Raw genomic sequence first — 23,125 nt, 5'->3', positions numbered from 1 at the left:
GTACATGTACGATAATTTGGGCCCCGGTATGACGTAATGTTCCAAAGAGCATTATCGTACACTAAAGTACTATAATTTCAGCCCTTGGATGATGCCACCTTAAAAGTCTAGTAATTTGAAGCAAAATATGACACTTTCTCTCAGAAATAGGCTAAAATTAGTATCTTTTGGGTGTTCGGCTCCTTGGTGTAAGTTTAAAGTTTAAAATGTCACAATTTCCTGTATACCGTTTGAGTCTATCCCAAAAATACACAAACATAAACAGATTTTTTGCGCAATTTAGATGAAAATTGTCTTTTTTTTATTATTAATTGGAAATTTAAGCTTATTTTGCTAGACATTTTTAGGGGCTGCCTTTTTGATTGGCGTACGATATTTTTTTCAACGGTACAATAATATTGACACTCAAGTACGATAATTCTCTTCCGCTCACCTGGCAACACTGCTGAAACTTGACAGGACCTGGAGGCCTACCGCGAAAACCTAAATTCGCAAATTGCGGGGATCTTTCTCTTTTACTCTCACTAAGACGTAATTAGAGTGACAGAGAAAAATGCCCGAAATTGACGAATTTCGATTTTCCCGGTAGCCGCCCTGGTGCTTCAGGTACTTGATAGAAAACAACGCTGCCGCATGTTCTGAATTGTGATTTTATGTGTTTTTGGATTGAAAATGATAGCAACGTCTAAATCAAGTTACAAAAATCATCGATATTCTGGTCCGCGAAAAACCAGGAAAAGTGTAACTGTAACTGGAGTCTACAAATATGACCAATTCATAGAAAATATGACCTAGAAACTAGTTCACTTTTATAAAACTCAATTTTGCCCGATATTGTACTTAGGCGAATACCTAAGTGAGCTAAGTGTATTGATCTTGAATAATTAGTTGGCTAATACATATATGACTCCATTCTGGACATTTACATCATAACTATTATACCTAGTTGGTTACTAAATTCTGTTACTCGATTTCTTTCTTTCTTCCTAGCGTTGTCCCAGCATATTGCCACGGCTCAATGGAGCTTGGGGTCCGCTTTGACAACTAATCCCAAGATTTGGCGTAGGCACTAGTTTTTATGAAAGCCACTGCCATCTGACCTTCCAACCCAGAGGGTAAAACTAACCTTGTTGGGATTAGTCCAGTTTCCTCACGATGTTTTCCTTCACCGAAAAGCGACTGGTAAATATCAAATGATATCTGTTCTGAAGTTCTGGTACTCGATTTGCAACCTCTTTATTTCCGTTAAAACAAATGCTACCGAAAAAATAAAAAATGACATAATGTGGTGGATTTGTGAGCTATAATTATATACCACACATAACGCTTATCTCGTCGTATCTATAATGAATTGGGGCCTAAAAGAGAATCGTATTCCAATTTTTTGAAACGCTTGTATTACTTTCTGTATTAACTAAAAGTTGCCTTAAAATTCAGCTTTTATACTAAAAACGGCTTTAAATATGTTAAATTAACAAAATATATTTTGACACATGCTTTCGCGCCCAAAACGCTCTTTGAAAATTGTGTGACGTCACAGTTTATGGTTTGACACATAACTACATACACACGTAGAAGATACGAACTGTCAACTGATATTTGTCATTTGTTGTTAATCGCCTAACTGTCAACATTGTCAATCCGAGAGTTGTGACGTCATCAGAATCTTCAATGACGTTTCGGGTTTGGTCACGTGACGTGTGCCAAAAGATATTTTAAATTCAATATTTACAAAAATATGGTCATTACAGGTCCCCTAAAAGTAGTTTAACATGTTCTTATAATCCAAAAGAATTTTTTGGGATACAATTATGCTCTAAGATTTGTAGATGGAAACAACCCTATTGCGTTGCATATTTTGGGTGTGTCATACTCAGGGCTAACACAGATTCATTTCTGTGAAAAAGGTGTGAAAACCGGAAACTGGAAACCGTTCTCGAACTCGAACCAATAGTGAAGCCCTTAAGCCACACCCTATTTCAAAACCAGCCATGGATCTTTGAACAGGACTCAGCTCCTGCACATAAGGCAAAAACAACTCAAGCCTGGTTTCGAAGGAACAAAATTGACTTTATTGCCCACGAAGACTGGCCGTCCTCCAGCCCGGACCTTAACCCCCTGGATTATGCCATATAGCAGGTTATTGAGGAGAAAGCCTGTGCTAAACCCCACACAAATCTTAACTCCCTCAAGCGGGCCATAGTTAAGACAGTGACGGAATTAGACATGACAATCGTGCGTGCCGCTATTGATGACTGGCCTCGTCGTTTGAGGGCCTGTGTCAAAGCCAGAGAAGGCGATTTTGAATGATATTGTCATATGTAATTCCTGATTTTGTGTACTTCATTTTAATATATACTTTATTAAACTTTCGTTGGTATATTTTATGTAGATAAAGATTATTGCAGTAACAGAATTTAATAACCAACTAGGTAGAAAACAATGAAATACATAAACACATAAATTGGATATGATGTGATCCGTTGAATGAAATTGACAATAAATAAAATAAATAAATAATTTTCTATCTCTAGGCATTGTGTGAAACTTCTAGTTGTGTCAAAATATCGGGAAATCAATAATATAAACAAACATGGTAAATATCTCATTTCTTTTTATAATGGTTATAAATAGAAGGCCATCCAATTTTGTAACTCACTGTAATTTAATTAAATGTATCGTAAAAAAAAATGTTTTAATTCTACTGTAAAATATTACCTACTTTTTTAAAGGCTGGGCAGTATGGGATTGCTTTAATTTTAGAACAAAACAGCGTTTTTTTTTTTGAAAAAAATACCGGAAAATCTTACTTACAAATTTGGACTTTCTTAGGTTCATTCTACTTAGAATCTTCTCCACCCTAGCATTAAAAAAAGATATCCTAAAATATCCATACCATTACGTCACATTTTAGTGTGAAAGAAATTTCAATGTAAAACTAAAATTTCAATACAAATTTTCGGGTTTTTTTAGCACGAGGATTGATTATGCTAGTGATTCTGAGTTGGAAGAACCCAAAAATATCATGATGTGTGAGAATCAGATTTTTAATATTTTTATGGAAAACGCTCATATTTCTCATAAAATAATTTATTAATAATAGGTACTTGATAATACTGATAACAAAAAAAATTTAATGAGTCTCGAACCCACATCCTCTTGCATGTATTTCCACGTACATACCGCAACGCTATTGAAGCCTACTCACGCTGTGCCAAATTGTCTACTACAAGGATCCCAGTAAGACTGTTTGAATGTGTGAGTGATACTTAGAAATAGAGTCAAGAAACATTCTGTCGACATTAAGGGGTAGTTTTTGTACAATGAAGTGTTCAATGTTTGTTGTAATAGTTCAATATTTATTTAAAGAGTGCGCTAAACATAATTTACAGTATAGAAATACCAAGACTACTCCACAAAAAAATTCAAACTTAAAATTTGCAATTGTGGCGCCATCTAGTGAGGTTTAAGCTTTGGGTAACCTAGTCGAACCACCTTAAAGCAGATATAATCATATTTATGTAAAATAAAGTCACCATGACTGCATAAAATCGAAGAGAATTTGAAATAGAGATGGATTGTCAAAGAACATTTTGTAGCCACAGTAAATTTAGTGCCATCTTTCGACACATGAATAAAACTTTTAGAACGCCATCTGACTTTGATTCTTATTTTTTCACTGATATATGTTAAATTTGTTAAATATCGCAAAGTAGCGCCATCTTACCGATGATTGACTAAAGGTTGTGGTGCCATCGCTCGAAACAATGCCGCCATACCTTTGATCTATAAGATGGCGCCACTTTTTGATATTTAACACATATCAGTGAAAGAATAAGGATCAAAGTCAAATGGCGTTCTAAAAGTTTTAATCATGTGTCGAAAGATGGCAATAAATTTACTATGGCTACAAATTTTTCTTTGACAATCCACCTCTATTTCAAAATATCTTTGATAAAATTAAAGTTAAAGGGGTTTAATTTACCCTAATACGTATTGTGGCAAGAGGATTATCTGCCCCATGCGCGACAGCCTAGTTACCGTATTATGTAAGGAGCTAATGCGCAAACCTCTTACCTCATTATTTCAAATGGAGTTGAGAGGTCTATGACTGTAGCCGATATTTTTTATTTGTTGCAGGAAGCGCCACGGTAATAGTCGTCCCATGCTACAAATATTTCTCCAGCCCGCCGGCTATCAAATCAATCTATGCTGACAATATCGCCAATATTAAAAAGAAACCCGATTCTAGTCCGCAAAAACCTGATACTGATAAAATAGAAAAAAGCGTTGCAGAGAAAAAAGAGAAAAGCGTTGAAAACGCTGAAGCAAAAACAGATAATGCTAAAGAAGTAGATAAGAAAGTAAATACAGAAAAAGAAGTAGCGAAAACACCATCAAATATTACACCTAAAACTGTTACAGCTACAAAGGTAGCAGAAGTAAAAACAGTCACAGCACAAGAAAAACCAAAACCAGTAGTGAAAGACACTCCCAAAGATGCTCCAATAGAAACTAAAAAGGTTACTCCTAAAACCGTTGAGAATAATATTAGCAAGGATAAACAAGTAAAAATAGATACTATTGCTGGCATGATGGTTGTTGATGAGGAAATGGGTGAAGAAGAAGATGATGATGAGGAAATGACTGATCAGGATATTTTGGCGCTGATGTCTGGAGGAATAGTTTTAGATGAATGTAGTGGGTCTGATGATGAGAAATAGTAGATAATAAGCTCTACCCAAATGGCGCCCATAGTGCAGCTAATATTATAACCAGAGTAAGCGTAGGAGTTTAAAATAGAGTTCCGGTTACTCTGGTTATAATATTAGCGGAAAATCGTTGAGCATTAGACTTTTTGTTTGCCGCAATATCTATTGTAGAGTAGCAGTACTGAGAGTTCCGCTACTCGATGTCGACTGCGAAAATAATAAGCATTTTGGTACCAAAACTGATGTATGGAGTGAGCACTCTATTACTTCTTATTTTTCTATGCCTTGAGAGAGCAAATGCGAGGGTTCGAATAAAAAAAAAACAAGCAAACTTTCGATATTGGGCGCTTTGCAGTGCCATGTTTTCGTGGTAATAAACCATAGACAAAATAACCTGTCAAAGGAGCTTGTACAGAGACGTTGCAACAAATCGCATGCGATTTTTAGATAATTGCTTGCTATGTAGGAGCAACGAATTCAATCGATCGACCAAATGCCGCAATGTAATGCAAATCGCATGCGATTATCGGTGACGTGACGGTTGGAGAGGCCAGCGTCTGTTGGAATAAGATTTTAATTTATTTGAGTCACAATTATTAAAGCAAGGAAAGCATGGGTATTTGTTTCGCCATATAAGAATAAAAGATGTGATTATGATTACACTGTAATTTTATTCCTTGAGTATTGTTGTTTACATTGAGTATGTATGAATTATTTTGCCGTTCCTGTTGTGTCAGGAATCTCCTCTTCGACCTGAAAAAATAATATACCACGTTAAATAAAGGTATTAGGCGTTTTATTGTTACTAATATCTTAACTTTTCCTTTATACCACGGACCGCTTCATTTGCTATTCAAATAGTAAGTTCCAGGGTGCGAGCGACACATCGCTAAAATCGCACGTAATTTTAAATTAATATCCAAACTTAAAACGCTTATGGGACATCTAAGGTTAAGGCTAAAAAGAGCAAAGTGTTAGGGGTTTACTCAAATTCATTGTAGCAGTCAAAAGTGGTCAAATAGTTCGGTACTCCATACTAAATATATGGTGTACCGAACTATTTAGCTACTTTGGTTGCTACAAAGTATTTGACGCTGACTGAACCAGAAATGTTTGACAAAAAACCTTGAATAGGTTGCAAGGCGTTGCAATACCTAGAATACTTGGGAAAAAAAACGAATCATAGACAGCGCATTTCACTCCCTCAATAACGCGTAGGTTTTTAACTACTCTAGCGCTACTCTGGGATTTGAAACTATTATTTAATTTATAGGTGACGGCTGGACACTTGCAATAGTTCTGCCTATGGGGATTCTATTCCTTGCATCTACCTTCCATAGACGAGTCGCAACACACACCGTCATAGATACAGTTGACAGCTTCGGCAGAGGGGAAATAGTACGAATGCCGTCTCCCTTCCCGGTGTAGTAAATAGGAGTAACAAAAAATATGTAAGGTTAAAATGGGACATGGGGTAAGTCATCGGGACAAGAGAAACACTTATAGGGAATCTTCATAGTCTTCATACTGCTTCTTACCCGAAGCAAATAAACTGTTTCTCTTACCCCGCATGACTTTATAGGATAAGGAAACCTGTTGGAAATAAATATAACCATGCATTTCAAGCCCCAGTAGCGCGGAGCAAATCAGACGCGCGTCTCTTCTTAGGTGCAGCAGCTTCTAGTCTCTTTAGTTCTGCCACGTGGGCATCAGCTATGTCATACGCAGTTTTTGGGGCTACCTGTAGGCAAGGATAAGGATTGTTAGGAAGGGTTTACAGTTCAGTAGCTCTTGTTTTTCCTCGGGTTTCCTATATCATATCCTCTCTCCTCTCCGACTAACAGTTGATGAAAAAAAAATACTTTGCTTATATTTATTCGAGGGCATGCTATTCTACAAAATAAACTAATAGACGGAGATCAAATGTAGACCAAGTAGAACAAAAATCTTGAAAATAAAATATCTCTCTTGAAAACCCACTTTGTCAGTGGAAAAAGTACGTACTATCTTACTCTCCCAAGCCATTTCCGTCTGTGGAAAAAGGCGACAATTTAAAAAAGCGCGAGGGGCGCCCGAAAAAAATGGTTTGACAGACTATAGGGAGCGTGCATGAACTATAGGAGGCAGCACAGGCGCCGTCAGATTTTTGGCGCGAGGCGTAAATGTGATGTTTTTTGTTCCGGTGGAGCCCACATGATGGCAGAACCTACTATGCACAAGAAAACACTTGACGTGTAAATGTGCCTGTTTATGGTTCCGATTCAGACCACAAGATGGCAGACCCTCCAACGCGCACGGTCCCTATCTATATCTATATAACTATAATTTAGTAAGATAGTACAAAACTACAAACTAAGGTCAATGTGGAGAAAACCGTCTATAAGGCAAAGCCATCTACAAGCATTTTCATCGCTTTTATTTCTTGCCTCTGTACTGGTCTGTCTGTACACATGCGAGTATTATATTCTTTGGTACACATACAAACTAACATTTTTTTGTATGGCAACTTTCGTATTAGAATTGTCAAGTTGCTTGACATTTGATTTGAGTCATTTTCGATTTTCCGACGCAGGTAGCGAAAGTAGTGTCGTGCTTTAATTGCTACAAATTTCAATTTAATATCGCAAATAAATACTAACTGTACTAAATAAAAGTTAATTTAAACCCAGAAGATCAGTTATTCTGGAAACATGCGCCGCAATATGAACCAAATGCCAGCGCGAGGTGGCCCGTTGATGACGGATCATTTACAAGTACGTATCGATTTACTGTTATTTTCAACGTTGACAAGTTTTATTTTATTGATAAACTAAGCTACTATATCTTTAGTACCTATACCGGTTAATTACGATTCATTGGGAATATATCAATGTAAAAGGTCTTCTCACAAGTAATTTTATTACTTTCTTTGTTATAAATGGCCGCCGCGCGCGGCGTACATACATGGTGATTTTCCACCGCAAACTGGCGAGGCGACGCGGTCCGCATACTCGCAGTAAATATTACGAAACTTAGTTTATGATGTCATATTTTACTATGAAATCATTTATTTATGCCATTTATAGGTTTAGTACCTAATAGTAATAAGAAATAGTTTTTATTGTATCAAAATGGTCAGCATTATAAGATTAGATGCAGTGTCATGTCACACGCGGCAAAATTCAATGGAACAGTACAGGGGTTTCCAAACTTTTTTACCTGAGGGTTATGTTGCACCTCAAAAACTTTTGCACGGCCAATATCTGCCTGGGATCTGTTTATCAACCTCCCGCGGGCCGGACCGTAGGCTGTCGTGTTGGGTGTCCCCGGGCCAGATTGGGATGCCTTGCGGGCCGGATTTGGCCCACAGGCCAGGGTTTGGAAACCCCTGGTATAGTAGTAGTACTCTAGATAAGAGATACTGTAGATACTCTACAGATATATAATTTTTAATACTATGTTGGTGGTAAACAAGCATACGGCCCGCCTGAAGGTAAGCAGTCTCCGAGGAGTACAACTCCAGAGGAGGGAGAGGATTACATGCGCGTTGCCGACCCTAACACTCTGTTGAGCTCTGGCAACCTTACTCACCGGCAGGAACTCAATGCTATGAGTAGGGTCTAGTGTTATTTGGCTGCAGTTATTGCGATAATCACACTTATTAACACATTCACTGCCAATAACTCACTAGGTGCGTTTATTTTGTATTGAAAATGGGACGCTTAACACTGAAAGTGTTAATTGGATCCAACAGTTTGTTGCAATAGTAATAGTAAAACACCCACACACAAGACAAAAAAATTGTGATTAAACGATTATGTGTAGAGCCATTAAACGAGTGTATAAAAAGCCCATAAATCAGCCCAACTCTTTGTACCTAGGATTTAGAACTGGAGCTTGAGCTACTAAAGCGCAAGAGGCAGCTGATCCAGCGTCAGCAAAGCAGTATGCTTTATGACCGTCCCAGCGGGCCACTTAATGATATGGTATGTATATACTGTTTTTCTGTGGATACCTTTACTAAAAGTGTGACTTCTATGTTATCAACGTTATTCTGAGATTCTATGAGCTTATGAAGTACATGCAATACATGAGTACTTGATTAGTTACATATAAAATTATACAAATAGACTATGTTGGAGATGAAAAAATTGGTTAGTTCCCTCACTAGTGCCAACTGTCTTTGTTGGTATTGAGAGCATTTTTTGCAATAAAGAATGCTTTTTACAAGCGTTTATTTAACTTCCCCCTGTCATCATGTATGGGACAAATCTTGCAAGTTAAATTTGACCCACTTCCTGGTTTCCGATGAAGCTGAAAATTTGCATACATATGTAAATCGGGTGACAATGCAATATTATGGTACCATCAAGCTGATCTAATGATGGAGACAGTAGGTAGCCATAGGAACTCTGTGATAAAACAATGCAACCTAATTGTGTTTGGGGTTTTTAGAATTGTCTTGATGAGTATTAGTTGCCTGTGGAGTACAGTCTGTACATAGTACAGTCAGCAATAAAAGCCTGTACCAAAAATGAAATTTTTGCCAAAAACTTATGTTTACTTTACACCATGGTGTTATAGTTTTGTCTTCATTCTATCAGCAATAGTTTGTCAAGCAATGAAAATGGAGACTCAAGTATGGTTTTTCCAATCTAGTTTAAATGTCTTAAGACTCTTAATCATGTGGATCATGCCCATCCTAGCTCTAAGCTAAGATAATCATTGTGTGTTTGTTAGCTTATGCATATTCTACAGAAGTATCCTGTATTTTGATAAGTAATATTTACTGCATCTCATTATAAGATGCAGTGTCGTGTGGTATGCAGCTGAACTGCATTAGTCTATGACCTCTGTGATAGTAATTTTACTATAATGTGTTGATTAAAATGATAACTGAAAAAATGTTTGCATGTGATTTGACATTCACATAGTCTCTGTCACAATTGTGCTGTAAACTTATACATTGTTTTCAGTATTTATAACAGTGTGTTATAACCTTAAAAATATCACTTTTCAGAGATACAACCAGCCGTCTCAATCGTTTGACGATCGGTTCAATGAACCTCAGGAATCGAACTATTCTCATTTGTATAATGTCACCTCTCGGTACAACAACCAGGGCTTTGCCTTGAAACGTCAAGCGCAGCCCGACTGGTCTAACGCACCCAGCATCAACTTGGGTGGTCAAAAGCGGTCTAGGCCGAACCCCTTTGTCCAACCATTCCAAAATAATACACTACAGCCTTTCCAACCGCCCGGGTTTATGCCACAGTCTCTTCTGAACACTCCCAAACCTAAACCGCTCATGAACTTCCCGGTTCAAAGAAACCGCCCCGTTAACCGACCAAACATGAAGCAAAATCAAGGCCCTAAGCCTCTTACTCACCATCCGAATTTCAAGCAAAATAAGCCCGCCAATGCCAACCGACCTGGCAACGCAAATCGGCCTGGCAACGCAAATAGGCCTGGCAACGTAAATCGGCCTGGCAACGCAAATCGGCCTGCTGGTTTCGTCGCTAAAAAGAACGCATCCCCCAAAAAGCCCATTCAAAACGATTCTTTTAATAACTCACCACCATCCAAAAAGGCACAGGACAGCGTTTTCACGGTTAATAAGAAGCCGAATAATAAAATGAACGGCCGGTTAGAGTTAGCTCTAGGTATGATCGTTAAAGAGATCAAGGTGACATATGAAAACAATCCTGAATACAAAGGTCTGTTTTCTTATCTCCCACTCACCCGCCTCATGAAGCAAGGCGTCCGGGAGCGCTTGCACTCCGCAATGAACGGGAAAAGGGTTGATAAGACCTCGGACATACTGGCGGAGTACCGCCAGATATTCCCTCTGGAAACCGACAAGGAAATCGTGGAACTCGCTGTACTCGAGCAGAAGAAGAACGACCAAAAGATCGAACTTGCGATCACATTGCTCGAAGAAGGTAGCGATATTTTTGTTTTTCTATTCTCTCAAAAGTTTTTCAACTTTTGATTGACTGTTACATTCTGTTAAATTAGATTAGAAGTTTCATTCCCAGTATATTTCCCTTGTTTGTCACATCATAGTGATTTGGGTTACGCTCACTGCAAAGCGTGCATTTGTGTTTCCGACAGATGCTATGGCTTTTCAAGTGGGTTGATACTCAGCTAACTCCTAGCCGCCAGTCAAAGCTTGAGTGCTTATACTGAAGGCCCGGTTGGACCTAGTTCTAATCTGTTAGTTCCATCACTATGTTTTATTTTTTCTTGACAATGTTTGGGAAATTTTCGATGTCTATTCTATGGTAGACGGCGAAGACGTAGTTCAACGTTGTATTAAAACAATGGACTAGTCTACTGAAATGAAATTACTGGTCTTTTTTAATTGGAAAGTATTTCACCACCATTCAATATTAATTATCAACTCACAAATATGTCAACTCAATAATTAAGGTTTTTAATGTATTATATATTTCTTTAATGTGTATGAACGGTAAGTAAATTTGTTATTAAATGAATTGTAAGTATCCAAGTCAATAATCACTCCTAATTCGTTGACTCCCCAGCCATATAATTAAAAAGGGAAGAAGTTAGTTTAAACGTTCAGTTACTATCACCAATTAAGCTCGAGTAGTTTATAAATCTAATCTATATTTCTGATTAATATAATAAATGGAGGCAAGGACATTCAAATGAGTATGAAACTTTCAGGTGACCCAGAACAGTATTTCAAGAAAAACATGAACAAATTACTGCAAGCCAGATTTGATGAGATGATGGGAAAGGTAAGTCAAACTAAAAGTTGCCCAAAGACCTATAGAGGTCTTGCGTTATATTATATTGAATTTTAAATCTTTATTTTAACAAATCAAAATTTTATTTGTCTTACCAAGTTTTGAGGCGTGGGCTCCTGGGCTATGAAAACATAAATTAAATTAACCTACAGAATTATATACTCGTATATATTATTTCAGCTTGAAAAAATGATAACTGAAGAAAGCAAGGTCACAAAAGCTGAAATCCTGGAAAATTTGCCAGAAATTAAGAAAGATCCGGGAAATGCTACTACTAAAGACACTTCAAATGCTAATGAAAATGAATCAGAAAAGGCTGAAGAGACACCTTCTAACGCTGAATCAGCTGAAACGACCTGCGAAGAGACACCAGCTAACACTGGAACAGCTGAAAACACTGCCGAAACAGCACCTGAGGAAGCCGATAAAACAGCACCTGAGGAAGCCGATGAAACAACAAAACCCGATGAACCCGTAAAGGCGAATGGATCTCAGGTGCACCATAAAGAGGACATGTATGACAAGTGGCTCTCATTTTACATTCAACGCAGGCTGCCCGCGTTGGTGCATAGACATAGAACTGTAAGTATTAAGAGCCAAAGACGCTACATTAAGGATAATGCAGATGTGATAGCTCACACCGGAAAAAGCAGGTGTATTGGATGCTTTTTAGGGTTCCGTAACCAAATGGCATAAAACGGAACCCTTATAGTTTCGCCATGTCCGTCTGTCTGTCTGTCTGTCTGTCTGTCTGTCCGAGGCTTTGCTCCGTGGTCGTTAGTGCTAGAAAGCTGAAATTTGGCATGGATATATAAATCAATAAAGCCGACAAAGTCGTACAATAAAATCTAAAAATTTTTTTTTTTAGGGTACGTCCCCTACACGTAAAGTGGGTGTGAATTTTTTTTTGGCTTCAACCCTAGAGTGTGGCGTATCGTTGGAAAGGTCTTTCAAAACTAATAGGGGTTTTCAAGAAACATTTTTTGATAAAGTGAATATATTCGGAGATAATCGCTCCGAAAGAAAAAAAAAAATGTGTCCCCCCCCCTCTAACTTTTGAACCATAGGTCCAAAAAATATGAAAAAAATCGTGGAACTAGAGCTTAAGAAAGACATTAAATGAAAACTATAGCGGACATGATCAGTTTAGCTGTTTTTGAGTTATCGCAAAAAGTTTTCCCTTCATAGTAAAAAGACTTACTTTAATTAGGTACTGATTATGCAAATTTGCCTATTCGTTTAACTCGGGTGAAAGGTACCGTTTCATCCCTTGGTTAACAATTTACTATACTTTAAGCTCCAGTTTAGCTTATTGTGACGGAAGAGTAACTGCGGAACCCTACACTGAGCGTGGCCCGACATGCTCTTGGCCGGTTTTTGAATAAGAAGTCAGTTTAGACATAAGGTTTGCCAGTACTCTTAGGGCCTGTATCACAATGCCGAAGTAAAGTATGGGATAGCTAACTAACTAATAAATTATAAACTGCCAGATAAAACTTCCTGCAAAACTTAGCACTTTATCTACCACTTAAGATTCTTTGAAAATTGTGAAACGCCAACACTGACTATTCGTCAGATAAGTGGCAAGTAGCTTATTCAGGACTTAGACATTGTGAAACAGGCCCTAAGTCACCTGTCCGTACTGTCACATTAACCGGGCAAATGCCTCCAAGGATTTCCACAACGAATGATCGTGCACTGCATTAACCATTTCCTGGTATTGCTATCTTAGCTAAAATATCAGTCCAAGTTAACTCTTTGACCGCCAAAAACGTCAACTGGGCTATAACCGTGAAAATCGAACTTCGTGAATTGCGGGCATTTTTCTCTGTCACTCTAATTACGTCTTATTATTTACATTTTACTCTCAGTAAAGCCGAAAGATCTCCGCAATTTGCTAATTTCTATTTTCGCGGTAGGTGCCCTGACGCGCGCGACTGCAGCCCGACGTCAACCTTCGTGCGTTCCGACAAGGTTCTCGATGACTGGGACATTCCTAACTTCGTACTTAATGATTTTTATTCCACAGAACATCCTAAAGGTGTTCGACCTGGACCACATGTACTCTAACACGAAGGCTGCGATCATTATCAACGCCAACAACAAGGCGCAGGCTATGAAGGCTGGTCTGAAGAATGACAGCGAACATGGCAAGGATGATCCTGAACTGCCGCGCAATCTGCCCTATTTTGCTAAGGTTGGTATATGAAGAGATGAGGCAAAAAGTACATTTCAAGACATTATGAAATATTTTACATTGAAATTGCTAAAATGAATGATTTTAAAATTAACCTAATGCCTGAGTAGCATAAAGTAATACACATACATACCTAACGAGATTTTGAAAGAATGACAAATTACATATTTGCAAAAAAGGCTACTTAATCTCTTTTTTTTTCGTGCACGAGGAGTTTGTGTTTACGTATTAAGTTTTCTCAGGTTTGTTATATTTATGACATCATTGCATTTGATACAAGCTGAAAATAAAACAGGAGAATACAGCAACACATTAGACGTAAACAACAGGCGATCTTATCACTAAACAGATCTCCAGAGAACCTAATGGCGGAAATTAATCAAGCAATTAATCAATCACCTACTGATACATATCTGTCGGAGTTAAGGCAAATTATATTTTTTATTTTACTTGACAGGTCCTAGCAGTCCCCGCCATGCCCAAGCGTAAGATCATGCAAGAGTTCCTGAACAAGTTCCAACCAAAGACCATCAAACGGCACAAGAAGAACTACAACCTGCTGTTTGTCGGGTTTGATTCCAAGGAGAACTATGACAGGATCCTGGCTGCCAACCAGACTACGCTAGGTTAGTTATACTGGTATATTATTATACAAATATTCATCCAGCTGCAGACCATCAAGCGGCACAACACACGAGGCGTAGAATTTTTGTAACATCTTACATCAAACGTCTTTTTCAAACATTACGAGTATATTTCAAAAATTCAAAGTCTAACCAACAATTTCTTGATTCCAGGCAACGCAACCCTCAGCATCCTCGGAAACGTCTCCAAGACGACTACAAATGAGACTGACGATCTCGACCGAGTCCTGACCCCACAGCTCGACGATCAGATCAACGATCTCCTCAGTTCCATCCGTAAAGCAGATGAGGAAAACGCTAATGGCGATGACAGTGTCGCTGAAGTCGATTTAACTCGAGATGAAAACCAAGAGCAAGATACTTCAAATGCGACTTCAAATGTTGAAGAAACGGTCAATGAAACGTCTATAAGTGAAACTGATAATTCTGCGAATGATACAAATGCGGCTACTGAAGGAAATGAAAATGTTGTTGCTAACGATGCTGATAATAGTGATAATAAAAGCGATGATTGTGAAGTTGTTGAGGCGAATGGGAATAGTGTAGTTACTATTGAAGACGATGAAGTTGCTCCGTTAAAAACTGATGAAGTGAAGAAGCCAGCTACTCAGGCTACTCCAGCCACTCCCGCTAAAGGTCGAGCTCCGGCTATAGCAACACCAAGGTCTGTTAACACCAGGCGTTCCAGCCGTCTCCAGAACTGAGATCACTGCCTTTCTAAATTTACATTAGGACAGCGGTACTCAACCTGCGGCCCGTCGGGTTTTTTAAGTGGCCCGGCAGATCCATCACCGATCACCTTTAAGCAAATTCATCTTACGGCCCGGGGCTACAAGGCAAAACCGTCTTTATAGCTCTCATAAAAAGGTACGCACCGCTGCATTAGGACCTTAAACGAATGTAAACATACTGATGTAACATGTAATGATGTAATTCTACAGATACAAGAAGTTGTATCTCATTGGCGGATTTACTGAATTACGTGGCTTGGTTTGTTTACATTATTTTGATGTGCTAATAATTGACAATAGTTTTAAATTAAATAGGATGTTAATTACATCTTGGGTAGGATATTCAGTACATCTGATATTCATAAATGTGCTTTTATTCTCAGTCTCCAACTTTCAAATTGGACATCAGATTAGTCAAAGAGATAAAACCTTGAAAGTGCATAGGTGGATAACTTATTTAATTTTGTAATAAGCAAATAGTTTAAGTTTTGATTAAGATTTTTAGTTAGATATTCGGATAGTGGTATCATTGACATCTTAAGGATTAATTATGTTTTAGCCCTTAAGTAGGCGATACTTTATTTTGACTATAAAATGTATGACTTTAAGTTTGATTAGAAATAAATGATGAACTAATATTGTTGTTTGCTTTACTTGATTACGGTTAATTTCTGTCAAGCGGCTATAACTTTTACATAATTAGTCTTATCCATTTTGCATCTCAAGCGTAGTGGGAACTTTTAACGCTTCCTGAATAAAATTTTCCCGGTCCCGAGCAAGCGAAAGGAGAAAAATCCCGAGTAAGAGAAAAATGAGACAAGAGCGTAGCAAGCAATACTTTTTGTTATATTAATTAAATGGGAATAAAAGGCGGAATATTTTCATTGGACAAGATGTCAGTTATTCGTTTTTATTTCATACAGCAACAATAGACAATTGGAACAATAGGAAGATAGTGTCAAGCGTAAACTAATATCTCAACACTCCTCCTCGATTAAAAATGTGGTACAGAGTTAAACATTTCTAATCGCATTTCAAATAACTTCATAAACAAAATTAAATTAAGTAACAATTCTTAGTTACACAAACACAACGAATGTTTCTCATTAACACAACTCTGCAATCTATAAAACACTAATATTATTATTTGAGAACACTAAGAGCACCAATAGTTATTAATAAATGTTCAGCAAATCTCTATTGTGATTAAACTTTTGTATAGAGAGTATTTTTGTAAACATATCGGCAGCATTATTATATGAGTCTACATGGCGAACAGATATTGTTTTATTTTTTACTAAATCCTTCACAAAATGGTATTTAATATCAATGTGCTTTGCACGTTTGCTGTTCTCGTAGCTACTTGACATAGCGATGGCTCCCATGTTGTCTACATAAACAGTAGGGGTTAAGCACTCACCGAAATCCTTTGCTAGACCTTTTATGTTTACTACCTCTGTGCATGTGGTGGCTAACGCGACGTATTCAGCTTCTGCCGTCGATAAGGAGACACAGTTCTGTTTCCTTGAGTGCCATCCTATTACATTGCCACAGTAAGTAATTACACTTCCACTTGTGCTCTTTCTGTCAATCTTCTGGCCTGCCCAATCGGCATCTGTGTAAGCTTCTATTTTATTTCCATTTTTCTTGTAGTTAAGACCAAAATTCTTCGTTTCTTTTAAGTATCTTAACATTCTTTTTGCTTGTTTCCAACATTGTATGTCTGGTTTGTCGAGGAATTGGCTTAAGTATGATACGGCATAACTTATATCTGGTCTGGTCACTGTTGCCAAAAACATTAGGCTTCCTATGATTTCCCGATAAGGAACATCTATCACATCTTTGTCATTTTTTATTGTGTGCATTTGAAAGTCTTTATCCAGTGGTGATTTTACGCCATTACATTCAGTCATGTTAAATTTTTCTAGCATTTTTTCAATATGTTTCTTTTGACTTATTTTTATTCCATTTTCATTTCGTGTTATTTCTATTCCGAGAAATTTATTAATTGATCCCATATCTTTGGCCTGAAATTCTTTATAGAGCTCCATCTTCACTCTCTTTATTTCTTCTTCTTCTCCAGTTATTAATATATCATCAACAAATATTATTATCCAAACTTTGGTGTTATAGTATAGACAAAAATCATGTTGAGATCGTTTCAGTCCAATCTTTTTCATAATGAAGTTGTTTAGTCTATCATTCCAACATTTTGGACTTTCCTTTAATCCATATAAGCTTCTGTTTAGTTTTAGTACTTTATCTTTGTTAACTTTCACTCCTTCAGGTACTTTGATGTACACTTCAGTCTCCAGTACTCCATTTAGAAATGCTGTTGGTATATCCATTTGAGATATTGTGTAATCATTTTGTACTGCATGTACTAAAAACATTCTTATTGTATTCATTCTCGCTACTGGTGAATAATTATTGCCAAAATAACTTTCTTTCTGCTGAAATCCTTTTGCCACCAATCTAGCTTTCTTAAGACCGTTTTCTTTGGTTCTGAAAACCCATTTCGTATCAATTGCTTTCTTGCCTTTAGCTTCCACAACTTCCCAAGTTTTTAGCTTTTCTAATGAGTTTATCTCTTTTCCGATTGCTTCTTTCCATCCATCATCTTTTACTGCTTCTTCATAATTTACAGGATCTTCACTACAAATTAAGCAATATGCCATATAAGTTTCATAATCGTTTAAATAGCTTGGTTTGTTTATTTGTCTTCCAGATCTTGTAGTGGTTGGATCTTGTTCATGCATGCTATGGAAAGAATCATCTTCTATATCAGTCACGGTATCATTGTTTTCATTATTTTCATTTACATTGTCATTATTATTTTCATTTTCATTATTATTCTCGTTTTCACTGTTATTTTCGTTGTCATTATTGTTTTCATTGTCATTATTATTTTCATTTTCATTATTATTCTCGTTTTCATTGTCGTTATTGTTTTCTTCATGTATTTCCTCAAGTATATTATTATCTTTATCATTTTCCATAATTTCTGTCGTTTCATCTTCATAATTTATATAAGGCACAAACTGGTTTTCTTTCTTTTCTGTTGTGTCTATTTTGAATTTGGTTTCTTTTTCATTGAATTTCACATCTGTTGATATGATTACTCTATTTTCTCTCGGGTCATATAGTCTGTACCCTGAGCCACTATATCCAACCATTATATACTTCTTAGCTCTTGGCTCTATTTTTGCTGGTTTCGGTAATGTGACAGCCCAAGCCTGACTGCCAAATACCCTTAGTCTTGTTAAATCATTATTGCCTAGCCATAACATGGCTGGTGTTTTGTCATTGAGCGCTTTAGTTGGACTTCTGTTTATTTCGTAAGCTGATGCTGTAACAGCTTCACTCCATAGACTTTTTGGTAAATTGGTTTCTGCCAGTTTTGTCCGTACTTTATTTAAGAGGCTTCTGTTCATCCTTTCTGATGTCCCGTTTTGCTGGGGGGTATACGGGGTGGTATATTCGAGTCGAATACCTTTATTATTACAATAGTTTTGAAATCTTTTTGAGTTAAACTCTCCTCCGTTGTCAACTCTTATTCTCTTTGTTTTTAGATTAAATTGTGTTTTTATATATTTAATGTAGTTTATTATATTGTTTTCTGCTTCATTTTTTGTTTTTAATAGTTTCACAACAACAAAGTGTGAATAGTCATCGACTAAGACCTGAAAATATTTATGGCCATATATGCCAATAGGATCGATTGGTCCGCATAAGTCTGAATGTATCAGATCTCCAATTTGTTTTGTGTTTGATTCCTTGTAATAGAAACTTCTTCTCGTACTTTTTCCTTCGATACATATATCACAAATATTCTTGGGCACGGGCAAGTTTAATTGTTTCAAATCATTATAATTTATGTGTCCAAGTCTCTTATGCCATAAGTCGTCGGCTTCGTTTGCTACATGGGCTTTTTCAGTTTTGTCAGGTTCAATCATATCCATTTGCATTATATATAAGTTTTTGTATTTATTGCCCCTTATGTTTACATGGCCTTTCTTCATAAAAACATTTTTCTTGGTGAAACTTATTTCGAAATCTTTGTCTGTTAACTTGTGGATTGATAATAAATTGTGTTTCAATCCATCGACCAGTAAAACCTCTATGTCTATTTCAAACTTTTCGTATTTGGCCTCAATTATGCCCTTTTTTCGAGATATCAGACATTCTCCGTTTGCTATTTGTATCTTTACAGGGATTTCAAGATCTCTGACGTTGGTTACATATTTATAGCATTCCTTTTTAATCATATGGTTACTTGCACCTGAGTCGAGAATAAAATCGTCTGAATTTTCAATGGCAGCAAGTGCTATAAATGCTACTTTGTCTGTCACGTATTGTGGGCTTTGCCCTCTTCCTCTGTATCTACCCCTTGGGTATCTTGATGAACTTCTACTATATCCCCTTCCTCTATAGGAATGTGGGCCTCGATGCATTGTGCGACCTCTTTGTTGGGTAAAATTATTACGATTACTGTAACAGTCGCTCGATATATGGCCTGTTTTTCCGCAATTAAAGCAGGCTAGGAAGGTTACCTCGGCTTGTGAGGATGACGACTTTCCTTCATTTTTAAGTTCCGCGTCCAAAAGACGGGCCTTCACGAAATCTTCTGTCAGTTCTTTGTCTACACTCATTGTTTCTAATGTCGTGATTACAGTCTCGAATGTGTCCGGCAATGTTAAAAGTAGGTGCGCAACTTTGTCGCTTGCATCTAGTTTGCAGCCTGCAGCTTCCATTTCGCTGATAATGCTGTCAAATTTCAAGAAATGGTCTTGTAAGTTTCCGGTACACTTGAGTGTCAATAGTTTCTTTTTGAGGTACAATTTATTGAATACACTCTTTCGTTCAAATATTTCTTCTAGCTTTTCAATCATTTCTCTGCTAGTTTTGGCCTTTTTTATTATATCTAAGTATTTATCGGATACATACTGAACAATAACCGCTTTCGACTTTGCGTCGTTACTTTCAAATTTCTCCTTTTCACTCGCTTCTGTTGGCGGGTCCTTGTTCAGGACTTTTACTACGCCTTTTTCTTCCAATAATGTTTTAATTCTAAACTTCCAATTAGAGAAATTTTGCTTCTCATCCAATTGCGGCATCACATTGTGATTTGTAGACGTCATCTTTTGTTTTTGCCGTTGTGGCTGAAAAAACTTTTAGATGCTACTTACCTCTCGTATTTTCTTCTTTACACTTTTAATTTATACTCATTTACGTTTTTATTAACTATTATCCCCATTATTTAAGCCCATAACCTTTTGTTATATTAATTAAATGGGAATAAAAGGCGGAATATTTTCATTGGACAAGATGTCAGTTATTCGTTTTTATTTCATACAGCAACAATAGACAATTGGAACAATAGGAAGATAGTGTCAAGCGTAAACTAATATCTCAACAATACTAACTATAAATTTTGAGCGTAGCGACTAGCGAGAGGCTCGACAGGCACGAGGTGCAAATAACTATTGTTCTCGTGTCACATTCACATACAAATTTTCAACAAATTATAAATAAAAAGAATATTACAAGAAATTAATATAATAATAAAAATATTCTCACCATGAGCTGGTTGATGTAGTATTCGTAGGTGATGGTGTCAGTGACTGGATCAAGGGCTATCTGCATCATTTCTTCCAACTCCTCCTGTTAACACGAAATTGTTTTTTTTTTCCTACTTGTACTTAATGATTGAATAAGACTTCGTATAACTTTAATCTCATACTTTTCACTATGTACTCCCGACTCAACTATAATGACTTCTTATGAAACGGTTTAGTCAACTGTAAGGAATTATTCAATCACGTGTCGCCAAAAGAGAACAAAAGACATGAATAAGAAATGCGTTGATACTATTTTTTATCTACTAAGATACATACCTAAATTTGTTTATTATTTAGAAAAACGAAAAAAAAAACAGGACCGAGGAGGGTCGTAGAAAAAGTATTGTCCACAATAGTAATATAATTCTTACCTTACTAAGGCTACTCAGCAAGCTTCGTGGGCTAGACACGGTACTCGACTGAAAAGCTCTATTATATCACGATTGTATAAAATACTACTTTTTTCCCTCGTTAACAAACTTATCAATATAAAGTGCTACTACTGGATATATGCGAATTTATAGAGCTTCAAGTTACTAATTTACATATTTGAGTTTCTATAATATATAGTATAGAAATGTACTAATCCCATCGGCAACTGCAACGCGTGTCTTACACAAAATCTAAATGACCATAGAGCTAGCTTTATGGCTCCATTATCTTAACACGCACTATAAGAATTAATCTCTTAAGCAGTAAAAATATAAATGTGATAATGATGTAAAGTTTTCAACCCTAAAGTTCAAGGGCGTAGCCAGCCAGTGAACTAGGGGGGGGGGGGGGGGGGCAAGTTGATATCGAAATGAATGCCAACTGACATTACCACACAATACAGTACAAATACTCTTGATTGTACACCTCAATATTCGCATCCAGGCCATAATTGTTGAAAAAAAAACCCTCGATATAGAAAACAATACAAAGAATACAGAAAATGAAGAAGATTCAAAACAACAGGCGGTCTTATCGCTAAAAAGCTATCTCTTCCAGACAACCTTGACGCCTAACACTTTGTCATTACAAATTCCAGTTGCAGAGTTCCGACTCCATTTTCTAATATAACACGTATTTCTACATCTTTAAAGTCAATTTTGGCGTACCTGAGTAAAGCACTCTCCCTCCTCCAACATGAGCTTGGTGAACCTCTCCTTGGTGAGGTACCCGCGGCCTTCTTCGTCGAAATAACGGAACGCGGCAAGTAGCATCTCTGCGCTTGCGGGGTAGAACCTGCGACGATTTAAGTACTCGGTGACAAGCGTAACTGATGGCTTTATGTGTTGCAATAAGCTTTAAAGGTGAACCCCGGAAATGAGAAAGGAACTGAAGATATATATGGTGCGCCGAGCTCATTTGCCGCATTTTCTACTGACAAACTGGTTGTGCCATATTATATAATAGAAGGTCAAACAACTTTGTCACTAGTAAAAGGCGCGAAATTAATATTTTCCATGGGACAATAACCCTTCTAGCCTACATTTTTTAAATTTGCTGCTTTTTTATCCCGGCGGAAATGGCTTGACAGACTCGGTATAATATGTAGGTCGAGGAAATAGATTCTTTAGGAGTTTACGGTTCACTTTACATTGGACCGCTCTTATCATAAGTATGTACAACCAAATTTGCTTGAACCGCAAATTGTGATTCCGAATCTAGCGATTGTGAAATTTCCTGCCTGATGATGTGATAATGATTACCTGTGCTCCATCAACACTTTGCACATGTACGGAAGGAAATTACTAAGAGGAACGTTTCCGGTGGCTTCCTTGTTCTCTGTGGCCAGTATCACTTCCTGCACTTCCGCTTCCGTTGGGCAACACCCTGAAAACATTTATACGTAAAGCCTGTTCGGACTTATAGCCTGTCAAGCCATTTCCGTCAGTAGAGAAAAAGAAAAATGTAGGAGGGAAGGGTTACCGTCCCATAGAAAAATTGAATTTCGCGCCATTTTTTACTGACAATGTTGATTGACAGACTATAAATGAAAGTTGCAAAATAATATTTCGGAGATTATTGGTTCGTTTTTTTTTATATATCCTAAGTAGTTTAATTAACTTAATGACAATTCATGAAGTTAGGATATGAACGTAGTTTGAGATTTAACAGTGTTTGAAAACCGTAAAATATACTGGAAGTAGCAGGCTACAGACCCAGAGATCGCAGTATAGTGCCTATTTCACGCACGTCGACTACTTGCTTCCCTGAATGATCGAATACTTCAAATTCTTCCATAATTTTCTTCTCCAAATCATTGTTAGCTTGAACTGAAAGGCAATGGTTTCAAAGTTAACAGGTGTTTCGATAAAAGTAAGTACAGCAGCTATTTTTTTTTATAGATTGATAACTTGCTTTTAGGTTCATTCTTTGCCATATTTGAGTATTTGGTTGAGATTCAGAGTTATTGGACGTCCTAAAAGTAATGTAAAAGAGAAATGCGATTGTAAATATCAAAACATAATTTTGTATCTAAG

The 23,125-nt window shown here is 37.0% G+C and overlaps 2 protein-coding genes across 3 annotated transcripts in view; one reads left to right on the top strand and one right to left on the bottom strand.

Moving 5' to 3' along the window:
- LOC133531022 (uncharacterized) overlaps positions 1-5,372 on the top strand; it is a 37,780-nt gene extending 32,408 nt beyond the window's left edge. For both annotated transcript variants that reach the window (XM_061869098.1, XM_061869097.1), the window contains one exon: positions 4,141-5,372. In XM_061869098.1, coding sequence (XP_061725082.1) covers positions 4,141-4,724 — 584 coding nt within the window. In that variant the 3' untranslated portion in view covers positions 4,725-5,372. The remainder of the gene's footprint in view (positions 1-4,140) is intronic.
- LOC133531023 (dynein regulatory complex protein 8) lies at positions 5,364-23,040 on the bottom strand. The gene is made up of 7 exons (XM_061869101.1): positions 23,004-23,040; positions 22,805-22,918; positions 22,352-22,475; positions 21,758-21,884; positions 20,617-20,700; positions 6,326-6,453; positions 5,364-5,465 (listed from the first exon to the last, which is right to left on the bottom strand). Exons 1-6 carry the CDS (start codon positions 23,023-23,025, stop codon positions 6,334-6,336), a joined length of 591 nt encoding a protein of 196 aa, XP_061725085.1. The 5' UTR covers positions 23,026-23,040; the 3' UTR covers positions 5,364-5,465; positions 6,326-6,333.
- Between the last annotated feature and the right edge of the window lie 85 nt (positions 23,041-23,125).

Source organism: Cydia pomonella, chromosome 24 (assembly GCF_033807575.1).
Source record: "Cydia pomonella isolate Wapato2018A chromosome 24, ilCydPomo1, whole genome shotgun sequence".
Lineage (NCBI taxonomy): Eukaryota > Metazoa > Arthropoda > Insecta > Lepidoptera > Tortricidae > Cydia > Cydia pomonella.
The sequence above is the reverse complement of the archived record's forward strand: the minus strand, read 5'-3'. Positions and strand labels throughout refer to the sequence as shown.

Excerpts from the sequence above, each read along its gene's own strand:
- LOC133531023 (XM_061869101.1), bottom strand. The coding sequence starts at position 23,025 with ATGGCAAAGAATGAACCTAAAA. Across the intron at positions 21,885-22,351 it reads AAAGTGTTGATGGAGCACAG|GTTCTACCCCGCAAGCGCAG; the intron begins GTAATCATTATC and ends AAATCGTCGCAG. Across the intron at positions 6,454-20,616 it reads ACTACATCAACCAGCTCATG|GTAGCCCCAAAAACTGCGTA; the intron begins GTGAGAATATTT and ends CCTTGCCTACAG.